Genomic DNA, 13,258 nt, shown 5'->3' with positions numbered 1-13,258 from the left:
GAAGGCATGGTAGGAAGAAGGAAACAAAGGGGGCTTGCAGAGGAAGTGGCAGGGATGGGCTGTGTAGCCTAAGGTAAAGAAAGAAAAATACTCGATTCAAGCAGGAGAGGGTAGAGCTGGGAAAAGGATTAGAAGGCTCTAGCCTAGACACTTAAGTGTGAGGCTTAGGGATATGGCTACTAAGGTGAGAGAATCTGCCATCCTGGTCTTGCACGAGTCTACTATTTCAGGGCAAAAAGGAGGAAGGAGGAGACTCAAGGGGCAAAAGGCCAGACCCAGGCGATACCCAAAAACAAAGCTGGGCAAGCTGCTCAGCACTAGACTTCAGTCGTCTCTCCTCTCCCCCTCTCCGAACTTAGTAAGGGCCAGCTGAGTGCCTACAAGGTGTCCGCTGTAGAAAGAAGTGCCCTGGAGAAGCGACTCGCAGGATGTGGAATCAGTCAAAAGGCTTCACTGAAGAGGCACCTTCAGCACACGTTGGGGGAGGAAGGTGGATGTGCCCGCGTGCAGGCTCCAGGAGTGCAGAATACGAGGCAGGCCGGGAAGGAGGGGAAGGAGGCGGAGATTGAGTCCGGAGGAAGGAGAGGGCAGGGAGAGCCGAAAAGAGGCAGGGTGGGAGGTGTGACTAGGGGCGGCGGTGTCGGGAGCTAGGGGTCCTGAAGAGAGAAGGAGGCGAGGTGGAATAGTCTTGGCCCCCGAGCGCGGGGTAGCACGGCTTAGTCGGACGGGAGGAGGCAGCGGCTTCGAGGGGGAGGAGAGAGGGAGGGGAAGAAGGAGGAAGCGAGCGCGGCGGCTGCAGGGGGAGGAAGACAGGAGGAGGAGCCGCGCGAGGCGGCGGCGGCGGCTTCGGCCGCCGGGGAGACGAGCGCCGCGGTGCGGGGAGCGCGGGAGCCAAGAGGTGGACCGAGCCGGGGCGGCGGACCAAGCTGCCGGTGAGTGGAACCCCAAGGGATGCGGCGGCCGGTTCCTGGAGCCGGGCGTGACGTGCGGGAAGATGCGGTCTGGGGCGGAGGGAGGGGGCCGGCCCATAGCCCAGCCCCCGGCCGGCCCGGCCTCCCTCCCTTCCTCTCTCCCTCCCTCCCTTTCTCCCTGCCGGCTTCCTCCCGCCGCTGCCCGCGCGAAGGGGCAGGTCCCGGGCGGGCCGCGGGGTGGGGGAGGTGCTGCCCTGAGGGCGGGAGCCGGAGGTGGAGCAGGGGGTTCGGGGGTGTACCCGGAGACGGGCGGCTAGACCCGGACGGCTGTAAATTGGCCGGAGGGACAGGACTGCGGCGAAGTTGCTAGCTGGGGGCAGAGACGGCCACGCGGTTGCAGGAGTAAGTGATTCCCTGTGGCGAGTGCGTGAGAGGAGGAGTCCGGCGTCCCTGCCATCCCCGCTGCCCTCCCCGACTACCTGTCCCTGCTAGTTCCTCTCCTGGCCTCTGCGTGTACCCTCCCTTCTCATCCCGTTACCCCCTGGTTCGCTCCCGCGGCACGGCCGAGTCCTTTCGGCCCTGAAACACTTGGCCTCCGGCTTCCCTTGACCCCTGCTTGCTTCGCCACTATCCCGGTTCCCTTTTTCTTCCCTCGCTAGTTACCCTACCCTGCTTCGTAATTCCCGATGCAATTGCCTCTTTGAGACCTTTTTTTTTTTCCTCTCCTTTTAGATTGGCCAACGGCTCGTTTCAACCCTGCCTCGTTGGTGGCCACTGGAGAAACGCGGGGGGCCCCCCAGACAGCCGTGGGGACAAGTTAGAGCCAGCACTTTACCCCAGGCCTCGAACGTAGCTTCCCCTCCCCTGCTGTCGGTGCCCCCGTGTCTGGAGTGGAGTGCGGGTGTGGGGGTGTGCCCTCCGTACAGGTCCCGCCACCCGAGCAACTCTCTGAGCTTGTGTTCCATCTCACTCTTGTTTCCTGCACGGTGGTTGAGGGGAACCACTTCCTATCATGTCCCGGTATAGCTACCAAAGTCTTCTGGACTGGCTCTATGGGGGCGTGGACCCCAGCTTTGCAGGCAATGGGGGCCCCGACTGTGCTGCCTTCCTCTCTTGGCAGCAGCGGCTGCTGGAAAGTGTGGTGGTCCTGACCGTGGCCCTGTTGGAGATCCTGGTGGCTCTGCGGCACATCCTGAGGCAGACGAAGGAGGACAGTAGGGATGGCCGTGGCTGCCAGCCAGAGCAGGTGACCCAGCGGCCAGAGGAAGGCAAGGAGAGCCTGAGCAAGAATCTGCTCTTAGTAGCCCTGTGCCTGACCTTCGGGGTGGAGGTGGGCTTTAAGTTCGCCACCAAGACCGTCATCTACCTGCTCAACCCCTGTCACCTGGTCACCATGATGCATGTGAGTTTGTTGAATTTTTCCTGGGCGACCTTAGTGATAAGTCATTTGTGTGCTCAAGACGCTCAACAGTGTAGAGCACCTCATCCCTGCAGAAAGTGGAACCCTTAAATATGATTTTCCAAAGATCTGCTGTCTTTGTGCCTATGTTAGATTTTGCTTTCCTTCACCTCTGTACAATACATCAGCCTGACACTAGAGGGGAGAAGCATAGTGCCAGAGCCAACTTGCACTCAGGCTGGCCCCCTGTCCCCTCCCAGACCTGCTGGGGCCTTTCACAAGCAGGAAGTCCAGCCCCAGCCAGGTGCCCTTTCTGAATCACATCTGGAGAGCATGGCCCAGCCCTCATGCCCTCTGTCACAGTTAATTCCCAGAGGCCTGGTGACATTTCTTTCCTGGAGGTGGTCACGTAAGGTTCCTTGTCTCCATGATGGTACTTTGGAGAAATACTTCTACAGGTTTCCCTTAATTATTCTTTTATTTGGGAGTTTATGCTCCTAGGGTGAGGTCTGCCTTTGAATTCTGAGGGTTGGAGCAGCACCGAGCCCTTACTAAGTACACTCTGAAACAGGCCCCAGGCTGACTTGTGAACTTTGGGTTGGTGATTTCTATCCATGGTGAGAGGGTATTTATTATTATTTTTTGCAAACCTCTCTGTCTTATCACTCTTATTCTATCTCCTGTGGTCATGGCCCAGGAGCACTCAGAGCTGATTTCTTCACCTTCCATTAGCTGTGCTAAGAAAAACAAATGAGATTGAAAAGGAGAGTGCCAGATACATAAAAATAATGTGGTTGAAGACCAAGAGTGAGACTGTCTTTCTGTACTCTGTGTGAAGAGGTGTTCTAAAACTATAAAATCTTGGAGGAGAAAGAAGAGGAGAAAGGGAAACAAAACTTTTTTTAAATTTTCAGGTGGTAGAAAACTTGGCGTCTTTTATTCAGGGACAGTTTTGAAAACTTGGCGTCTTTTATTCAGGGACAGTTATTAGAACCTTGCTTTTGTAATTGTAGGTTATTCTCAGGAGACTTGTGACAGCCCTGTGTGGGGCAGCAGGTTAAGAATATTGTCTCCATGTTACAGGCCTGGTGAGGGCCCAGAGAGAGCGAATTCTTTTATCTGTAGCCAAAAGATGAACTATCATCTGGGTAGGAAAGCTAACTCACCCCCTCTAGGCTTGCAACCTGTCAGTGGAATGTCAGGACAGCCGCTGTGGGGAAGCTGAGGCTGATCAGCATGGCAATGCCTACTTGTGGCCCCACATGCTTGCTACCTCTGTGTTTCTGGGAGCTCCTTTGCTTGCAGGTTCCTGGCCTCGATTTCCCAATCTGTGAAATGTGGTAAATGGCCTCAAGCCCTTCCCGTTTTGTAAATGTGACAAAGGTGCAGATAGCTTTGGAATAAGAGGCTGCTATTGTTTGTGTGGCTCACATCATCAAGCAGGGATGGAGGGGGCAGCATTTTTTTTAAAGAGAGAGCTTCTTGGGAAGTGATGCCATTCACAGGAAGGAAATCCAGGGCTCTCCCAGCTAGACCTTCTGTGTTAAATTTGAGCCAGTCCTCTTTCTTTCTTTCTTTCTTTTTTCTTTTTTTTTTTTTATGAATGGTCTTTTTGTTAATGAGAGGAAACAACACATCTCAGCCGCTGCTGCATGAGGCTCTTGGGACAGGAGTGCTTTTTTTGGATGGCAGGTGGTCAGGGTCAGAGGGTACCTCTTCCACAAAGGGGTCTTGAGGCCTCTGGCAGCCACATATCTAGAAGGTCAACAAAGGACTAAATTCAGCCTGACTGGAGCTGCTGCTGGTGTGATGATGTCAAACCTGGCAGCACCATAGTTTTTAGTGGAAAGGTTTTTAGAGGTTTTTAGAAGACCGTGGAGACTTAGTTGTGGCATTAAATAGTTGTGTAACTTTGGGGAAAGTACTGTTCCTGGACCTCAGTTTGCTCATCTGCAAAATTAGGCAGAGTTTCACTTCTAGCTCTTGACAGCCTATGTTCTGTGATTCTTTTGTCCATTAAGCAATGGCTGGGGATGCAACAAATAACTATTCTAGAAATGATTTTGGCCTTTTCGGGTAGAAAAAGGAAACTCGTTTCTTCTCTCCTGAGGTCGGGTGGACTTGTTCATCTTTCATCCTTATTAATCTTTTGCTACTACCTCTGTCTCACCAGAGAAGTTAACCTATTAACCTGACCAGGTCACCCTTGAAGGTATATGTAGATGATGATGGCACTTAGAGATGTCTGCTGCAGAGAGATGGATATTTGGGGGACCATGGACTGTCACCTGTGTATTTTCTGTTGTCCTGTGAATAGCTCAAGCTCTGAACAGTTATGCTGAGGAATCCTTGAGGTCATTCAGGATTAGACTCCTCTACCCTTTACTTCTACGTCGCTACTCTGTGTCATTTAAATAGTAACTTCTGGCCTATTGGGGGACTTAGTCTTTGATGTATCCAATGTTCCATACCCTACCTATGGCTCTTCCTGGGAAGCATGGATGTGTGGATTTTAAAAAGTTGATGTGAGTCCTTAAAAAAAAAATTCACAACGGATGGTGGAAAAGTTTTCTGACTTGGTTGCCGCAATGACTAATGATAGTAAGTATGGTTAATATTACCTTACAGTCATCTACTACTTTGCTATTTATTTTAATGCATTTTTGCATATATTATCTATTTAAGGTTATGATAGAAAGGCTTGAGCCTGGAGAAAGAGATGTTAAAATGTTTCCTGTGACTATGTATATTCCAAAGGGGAGATATTGAGTACCAATAAATGCTTTGGCAAGTCATTTAGCCAAATTGGGCTATATTATGGCAGTAAATTCTATGGAGTTCACAGGTCCTGACAAGGGAAGGGAGCCATTAGCTGAAATAAAAGGGAGAGCTTAGCAGAAATATTTCTCATGTATGTCTTGCAACAGGATGACTCAACTTTGGCTTTATAGAAAGGCTTGTTCCTCAGAATCAGTGCAGGTCTGTCTATAACAAGGATGGTATGCTTTAGGCCAGGAAATAGAAGAGTTGGAGGGAAGTTGGTTAGTTTTCCCATCTCCCATTTTGCAGTCTGTAAAATATTTAATTCTCAAAATCTTGTAGCACAGACCCTCCCCTTAGCCATGTTGCCAGCTTCAGAAGCATTCAGAAGGGCAGTTTTTGTGCCCAAGTTCTGTTCTTGATTAATACTCCTTGTGTCAGGTTTCTTTTTGGTGTTGTCTGATTTCTCAGAGGCCCTGGGACTGTGGACTGATACAGGTTTGTATGAGTGAAGCAGCATTCATCTCATATCTAAATTCAAGCTGGACCCTCAAGCAGGATCAGTAAGCAGCACCATTGTTAAACTCCCTGCTGAATATCAGTGGCATTTACCAATTACACCAATAACTGGTTCTTCAAGCATGGCTCGTCCTCTTGTGCACAGTAGTTTGGCATGTGTGGGTGACAGGAAATGAATTTACTGAGTGATTACGCTGTTTACCAAAAATCACCCAGCCAAGTTAGTGGCAGAGGTGGCTTAAGAACTGAGCTGCCACAGTGGGAATTGGGGCTTTATCAGAAAGAGAGTCTCATAGCTATTTAAGCCCTAAAATCTACAATTTCTCAACAGAAGGGTTAAAATGCCAGACACCTTGACTGATTGTATTTGTAAAGACCAGTGGTCTTAGTCGCCCTTTATCTCTCTTAGGTACAGTTATATTGTCTCTGCCTTAGAAACTTAACAAAAAAAAATCATAATTTGAATGTCTTCTCTAATAATCCAATTCCTGTCAGTTCTGTATGTGTCTGTGTCAACATCTCCTGACGGGCCACTGAACTTAGTGAGGCTCAGTAAGTGCATTTAACCCTCAGTGTTGTATGTACATAAGGCGGCCTGGATTAGGCTGGACATTTGGCAAATAATAATTGATGCTATTATCTCCATAACCCCAAGCCACTGGTTTTTAGCCAGTAATATTGAGTTAGCCCCATTATTTTTTAGAGTTGCCGTTTGCTGTTTGATTTTCTGTCTTTTTTTACAATATATTAGAAGTCTGACTTCCACAAACTATGACTTACCTGATTTTGGTTCATCATTTGATTTCCTTCCACCCTCGTTGCAGAAAGTATAGCATGGCACATACTGTAAACAGTCCTGAGCTTTTTGTATTACCTTTTGGAACTAGCTGAGTATACACCAGTGTGCTCCATTTGCTCTGTGATGGATTTGTTTTACAGAAAACCTGATGGATTTGAGAACTAGGATTTTTTTGTGTGTGTGCTCACCCCCTCTTTTTGACTTCAGACCAGCCACACCTCCTCATCCCCGTCTGTTGTCTGGAGCGTGGATAACAACTCCTGCTTGGAATTTATGTCGGTGGGTAATGGGTACAATGAGGGATCTAGCCATCTGCTGACAGCTTATCAGATGGACTCTGTCCTGTGTCATCAGTCTAGGGGAACACAAGGGGATGATGTTTATAAGGGCCTCAGCAGTGAGGCATGACAATCTTTTTTACTTTATTTTTCCCACGTGGAAATTTTCAGAGAATTTTTACATCTTTCATTGTTATGGTCTTTTGGGGGTATCCATTGTAAAGAGAAATGGTGTGGATTGGTGGATTAAACAGCTTGCAGACAGCTCTGGGATTTAAAATTATGATGCCAGTTGAGCTCATTGCTTACTAGAGAACCTGGGCAAATTATTTAACCGTTTCGTATCCCTCTCTTCTCCATGAAATGGGCCCCAAGCAAACAAAGCATTTTAATCCTCTGAATAGCTCTGTGGTCACTTAAACAGAGAAACTGGACAAAGCTGATCAAAGCTGGTAGATGACTAATATATTTTGACCTCAGACTGAGAAACTGGCAAACCTCAGTTCTTTTTCACCTTTCTTGATAGCCATTAGAATCCATTCCTCTAATCTTTCCTGTTGCTTTTCTATGGATCCTGGCCTTGCCTGCATACCCTTCTAATGCACAGCCTATAAAAGTGGATGCTAAAACAAACCGGAGGCCTAGCCCACAGCTAGATAAGAGGAAAGATACACTTGCCAGCCTTCTCTCACCGTGCACCTATTAATATAACCCATCATGGGGATTGCTTTTGTGTAACGGCATGTTGCTGGCTCCTACTCAGGGGGTAATCCACAAGGTCCCTGAATTTTTATCCCTTTGCCATAAATATGTCATCTTTGTTGTCGTCTTCATGGGATTTGCCATGTGTTCCTCCGCTCTGTAGCTGCTCCTCTGAAGATTTTCCTCCATGAAACTTTGCAGATGATCTTGACCAATCTCCACTTATTCCAGTCATTTTAGTAACACCTTTTGTCTTCCTTTCCAAACTCTCTGAGCATTCTTCAGACTTTTGGATCTTTGAAGCGTACTTTTGTATACATGCAGATAATTCTGTAAGTGTTTGAGTGTTTGACTCAGTTGCTTGTTTTTGCGTGTTTGTTCAGTCTCCACTATTTGCAGGAATAACTTTTTTTTGTTGTTGTTTTTTATCAGAAAAGAATAGTGTTTCTTTTTCTTTGTAATCCCCTGCGGAGTTTAATACAATACCATGCATGCACATTAATTGTTTAATATCTGCCTAGATAATGCTGACTGACTGAATGACTGACAGCTGACTTTATTATTCCCTTTTTTATTTCTCTCTCTTAGCCTTGTCTGTATTCCTTTGAGGTCTCATGGGCATGGTTCCTATGTCTCCTTGTACCCATTAGGAGAATCTGCTGTCTGTTTTTTGAAATAACCAGAGGAGAGAGGCAGTTTCAGCTCCAGCTCACACATAATTTTGGTGAATTTCCATCACAAACAGCTGGTTATTAGAACTGTGGCCAACCCATTTTCTGCCTAACGATGAGGAAATTATGCCATTGTATCCTGGTCTTTTTTAAAAAAGATTTTATTTATTTTTAGAGAGAGGGAATTGAGGAAGAAAAAGAGGGAAACATCAATGTGTGGTTGCCTCTCACATGCCCCCTACTGGGGACCTGGCTCACAACCCAGGCATGTGTCCTGACTGGGAATTGAGCCTGTGACCCTTTGGTTCACAGGCTGGCACTCAATCCACTGAGCCACACCAGCCAGGCGGATCTTGGTCTTAGTCCCTTTGTAGACATCTGGACATGCCTACTTTCTTTTTGTCCTTCTTAATATTATATAAAATTAAAAAAAAAAATTATTGTTGTTCAATTCCAGTTGTCCCCATTTTCCCCCCATTACTCTCCCTGCCCTACTAAATTTTTTTTAAAGTGTTATTAGGCTAGTGACTCACTTTCCATCATTCTCCCCTTCAGTATTTTTCACTGGGTAGCTGGTTGCCATCATTCCTCATCAAAATACCCTCTGCAAGAACAGCCAAGTTTCTCAACCTCTCCTGGTCTTTTATATCATCTTTAAATTTTTACTTTATTTTTTTCAGCTTTATTGAGGTGTAATTAACAAAGAATACTGTAAGATTATTTAAAGGGTACAACAAGATGGTTTATTATAGGTACACATTGTGAAAGGATGCTCCCCCCATTGAGCTTTAACACATCTATGATCTTTCATATGGTTTTTTAAATTGAGGGTGTCTTGTTTTAGGTGCTCCTTTTCTGCCAATGGCTGTTCCACTCATGGCTGAGTGGACATAAAGAGACTATGAGTGCGGAGAGCAGTGATTCTTGAACTTTCTTTGTGAAAGATCCCCTTGGAAGCTCGTTACAATGTAGATGCATGTCTCTCCACACAGAGTCTGAGTAGTTTTAGGGCAAGGATGGGGATCTACATTTATTATAAGCTCCTGAGTAATTCTGGTGCTGGTGAACTTTGGACCCCACTTTGAGAGACATTATTTAGTAGTTAGTGTTTTAGGTGGAAAGTTGGTTCAAATTCTCATCCTGTCTGGCATAACTGCCCTGTGGGCAGGGCATTTAGTCTTCTGGCAGTACTTCGGTGTTTATATAGCTGTTACATTATGTGACTGAAATTAGAGGTTGAGGGCCTTAAGTTATTGTGAAATGGCTTTACAGTTCCGGTGGCTTGTTTGGTGAATGGAAGTTATGTCAATGGAGTATTTCAGCCAGGCCTCATTCAGCACTTTCTAGTCCTTCTATAGTCCTTCTTCTTCCTTCCAACCTCTAAGATCTTCAGGAACTAACAGTAGAAAATATTGACACATAATTATTGCGTGTTTACTGTTTGCAGGACTCTTAAATGCTCATGGGAATTTATTCATTTTTGTGTCCACTTAGCGAACATTTATCCAGTGTTATTATATGTCAAAAATTGTATCAGGCACTAGAGATTCAAAGATGAATAAGAAACATTCCTTGTCCTCATATTGTCCACAGTTTAGATGAGACAGGCAAGAAAAGAGATCAACTAAATTGTAGCATGACGTGTACAGTAACAGATTTGAACAAAGCATAGAGGACAGAGGGTCTTTTTTATTCTAGTGTAATTATGGTACATTTACACAGTGGAATACTACGCAGCAGAAAGAAAAAAAAAGAACTACTACACTTCGTGACAGCATGGATGGAACTGGAGAGCATTATGCTAAGCGAAATAAGCCAGGGGGCGAAAGACAAATACCGTATGATCTCACCTATAAGTGGAACCTAACCAACAAAACAAAGATGCAAGGAAAATAAGACCAGCAACACTGAAAGAAAAAAGAAACCAACAGAGTCAAGAGGAAAGGAGGGAGGGGTGGACGGGGCAAAGGAAGGGAAGGGGAAAGTCAGGAAGTGTGGCAGGGACTCATGAGCGATGCCCGGGTGTTGGGGGAGATTGAGGGTTGGAGGTGGTGGGGGTGGGGGAGACTGGTGGGGGGAAGATGGTGACAAATGTATTTGAACAAAAAAATAAAATCATATTTACTTAAATAAAAGAATATTTTCAATGGAAAAAAATAGAATAACATATCATTGTAAAAAAAAATCTTTCTAGAGGAGGTGACATTTTAGTTGGATCATGGAAACACGTTAGTTCCATGAGAGAGGAGGTCCTTGTGTGTCTTACTTTCCATTCTAGTGCCTCTAATAGGGTTCGATGAACATGTGTGAATGAATGAGTAGGAGTTTGCTGGATGTTGCAGGAAGGAAGAGAATTCAAGGCATAGGAAATATGTGCAAAGGCAAAGTTACTTTGTCTTTCACAGGAAAATGTCTCAACTGTAACATGGAGTCATTTGAGTATTATTATTAGGGGCAGACTTCTTATTTTTCCCTTGGCCCGCCAAGTAAAACTGTAGGAACATTCTGTTGTTTCTTGGCTGTTAATAAGAAAGCTGCAGTTGTCCCTGAATCCTTGGAACAATATAAAGGCCTGTGAGATAGTGTTCTCTGTGATGCCCCAAGGAGGGCTCACACTGTCAAGGACAGACACACAGAACATTGATAAGAGTGAGCAGGCATTAAATATAGAAAATGAGATAGCAGACATCCAACCTGTGACCACAAGATGATTTTTAATGGCTCACAGAATGCTTGATGTCCCCACTGAAGGCCATAGCAGAACTCCTGAAACGGGATGCTATCCTTTCTTTTTCTTATCCCTTCTTCTCTGCTTCCAAGTCCCTTCCCCCACCTACCCCATGCAAGCTTGCCTCCAACCAGAGTACTCCAAGTTCCAAAACAATCTCTTCTACAATTCAAAATGCCCAGTGCCCCTGAGGAGGTGATATCTAAGAGGGAACTAGGAAGAAAGCAGTTCCATTTAAGACATTCATACTGAAGTGCGAATGGTCCATAGACTCACCTGGGCATGGGGGAGAGGATGACTTTTAAAAAGGGCCTTGTTATCCTGAATTGATCTCCAAATGGTGAGGTATATCCCAATGTTTTTGAGTAGTGGCCTTTCCCATGTTCCTTGCCCAGTTTTTTGCCTCTTCCCCAACCTGTCCCTCCCAGGGAACTGGGGTTATCCGCATTTTGCTAGCCTACTTGCTGATCCCCCAGAGTTAGTTTGCCTCTAAGGTGCTTGGGCTCAGCGGTTAAATCTGAAAGCTTGGAGAGGACTCCTCCTTGTCTGGGTGCCAGTCCTCTTTGCTTACCCAGGTCTCTGCCAGTTAAACAGGACATGGCTTGAATATCTGGCAGTGTGTGGTATGTCAAGGGACTTAGACCTACTGCCAGCCTGAGCTTCTGAGCGGAGAGGGTTTGGGGGATGTCTTAGTTGGCTCTGGTTCCTTTCCAGTAGCTGCTGGAGGAAATGTCAGAAGGAAGAAGGGATGAGTCTTGTCCTGGGCTGGGTGGTTCTGTGGGGAGGGACTAGATGGCAGAAGCTAGGAGGTTAGAGAGGATTTGGGCTGTTGACAGAAACAGTCCAAATTATGCCCTGTGGGCGGGTGTTTAGGTGGGTAGAAGAAGGAGAGGCAACATTATCTGGAGGAGGAAGGCAGCATGAACCCATTCTAATTCTATCCTTATGCCTTCAGTCTCCCTGTCTCCATTACACACCACCGTTGGCATAAACTCAAAGTGTATTTTGCCTGTGAATTGAATTGCCCTTGCCAGTGGACAGGCTGTGTTTGCAGAACGACTCTGGCCAACTGTGCTCTGGCTGTTGCTAGCAAAAAAGACATTTCATTCAGGTGCTGATTAAATAAGGCGCAGAGCTGGATTGCACATTAAGGCCTTTAACTATGGCTCTGGGAGCCCTGGGTAAACACTTATTAGATGTTCTGGGCAGAGCATTAGCAGAGACTGCTGGAAATGAGGTACTTTCTTCAGAAACCAGGTTGAGGGGAAAAAGGAGGTGATGAGAGACTTTTAGAGTTGTGATCATCTTCCTAGATTAATCAGATCTCAGTTGCTGGCCTGTACGCAGAAGGGCTAAACAGCCTTCCTCCTTGGCATTGACTTGCCAGATTCCCGCCGGAACCCTGTAGGCTTGGATTGGGATACAGCAGGGTCTATGTAGGGCAGTAGAAATGCCTCTTTTTCCTAATGTAAGCACAGTTTAGTGGGCGGAGCTTTTGGACCCTATTTCCTGGGTTTGTTATTGAGCTTCATCACCATATGATTTTAGGCATGTCATTTAATAGCTCTGAACCTCAATTTCACTTGTCTGTAAAATGGGAATAATAATAGTTCCTACCTAATACGGTTGTTGTGAGGATTAAATGAAATAATTTAAATCAGGCATGTGGCAGAAGGTCTGGCTCACTGTGGGCACTTGGCAAATGTCAGCAGTTCTTCACAGTAGTAGTATTACTACTATGTATTTCAAGACAGTGGTGGCCCACTGGATAGCAGTAGAGACTGTAGGGTGGGAAAGGCCTGGGTTCAGACCACTATCTCTGTAACCCTGGAAAATTTACTTAACCTTTCTGAGCCCAAGTTTCCATATTTGTAAAATGAAATAATAACCATACCTATCCTGAAGGGCTGTTGTGAGGATTAAATGAAAAACTTCTAATAAAGCACTTAAGATAATATCTAGCACAGAGTAAACATTCAATAAAATTTTTAAAAGATTTTATTTATATTTAGAGAGGGGGAGGGAGGGCGAAAGAGAGGAAGAAAAACATTAGTGTGTGGTTGCCTCTCACACATCCCCTACTGGGGACCTGGCCTGCAACCCAGGCATGTGTCCTGACTGGGAATCGAACCGGTGACCCTTTGGTTTGCAGGCTGGCACTCAATCCACTGAGTCACACCAGCCAGGACTCAATAAATTTTAGCTGTGATAATGATGATTACCATCATTATGGTGGTGGCTGCTGCTGTGAACTTGGGTGCTTGATGTTGGGGTAACATAATAGGGATTAGATATAGGAAGGCAGTTTTAAGAACCTCGCCCAAGAAAAGCTGCTTTGGCATCTTTGTTTTATGTAGTGGGCAAAAGTATTGGTTCTATGAAGTTGGCACCCAAGTAATCTCTGTGGGGCAGGGTGGCTTGGCTGCTTGAGACCTAAGGACAGTTTTGTGAATAATTGTTCCTTTAAATTGCACAGTCCTAGCTGAAGAAT

The 13,258-nt window shown here is 46.0% G+C and overlaps 1 protein-coding gene across 2 annotated transcripts in view; it reads left to right on the top strand.

The window, feature by feature from the left end:
- Nucleotides 1-1,254: 1,254 nt before the first annotated feature.
- Nucleotides 1,255-13,258, top strand: part of TMEM164 (transmembrane protein 164) — a 214,073-nt gene continuing 202,069 nt past the window's right edge. For both annotated transcript variants that reach the window (XM_054580368.1, XM_054580367.1), the window contains exons 1-2: nucleotides 1,255-1,313; nucleotides 1,644-2,313. In XM_054580368.1, coding sequence (XP_054436343.1) covers nucleotides 1,924-2,313 — 390 coding nt within the window. In that variant the 5' untranslated portion in view covers nucleotides 1,255-1,313; nucleotides 1,644-1,923. The remainder of the gene's footprint in view (nucleotides 1,314-1,643; nucleotides 2,314-13,258) is intronic.

This window comes from Pteronotus mesoamericanus, unplaced genomic scaffold, assembly GCF_021234165.1.
Source record: "Pteronotus mesoamericanus isolate MK-2021 breed Mesoamerican mustached bat unplaced genomic scaffold, CSHL_Meso_final contig_58, whole genome shotgun sequence".
In the NCBI taxonomy this organism is placed as follows: domain Eukaryota; kingdom Metazoa; phylum Chordata; class Mammalia; order Chiroptera; family Mormoopidae; genus Pteronotus; species Pteronotus mesoamericanus.
Note: the sequence above shows the minus strand (reverse complement) of the source record. Positions and strands in the feature narration are given on the sequence as shown.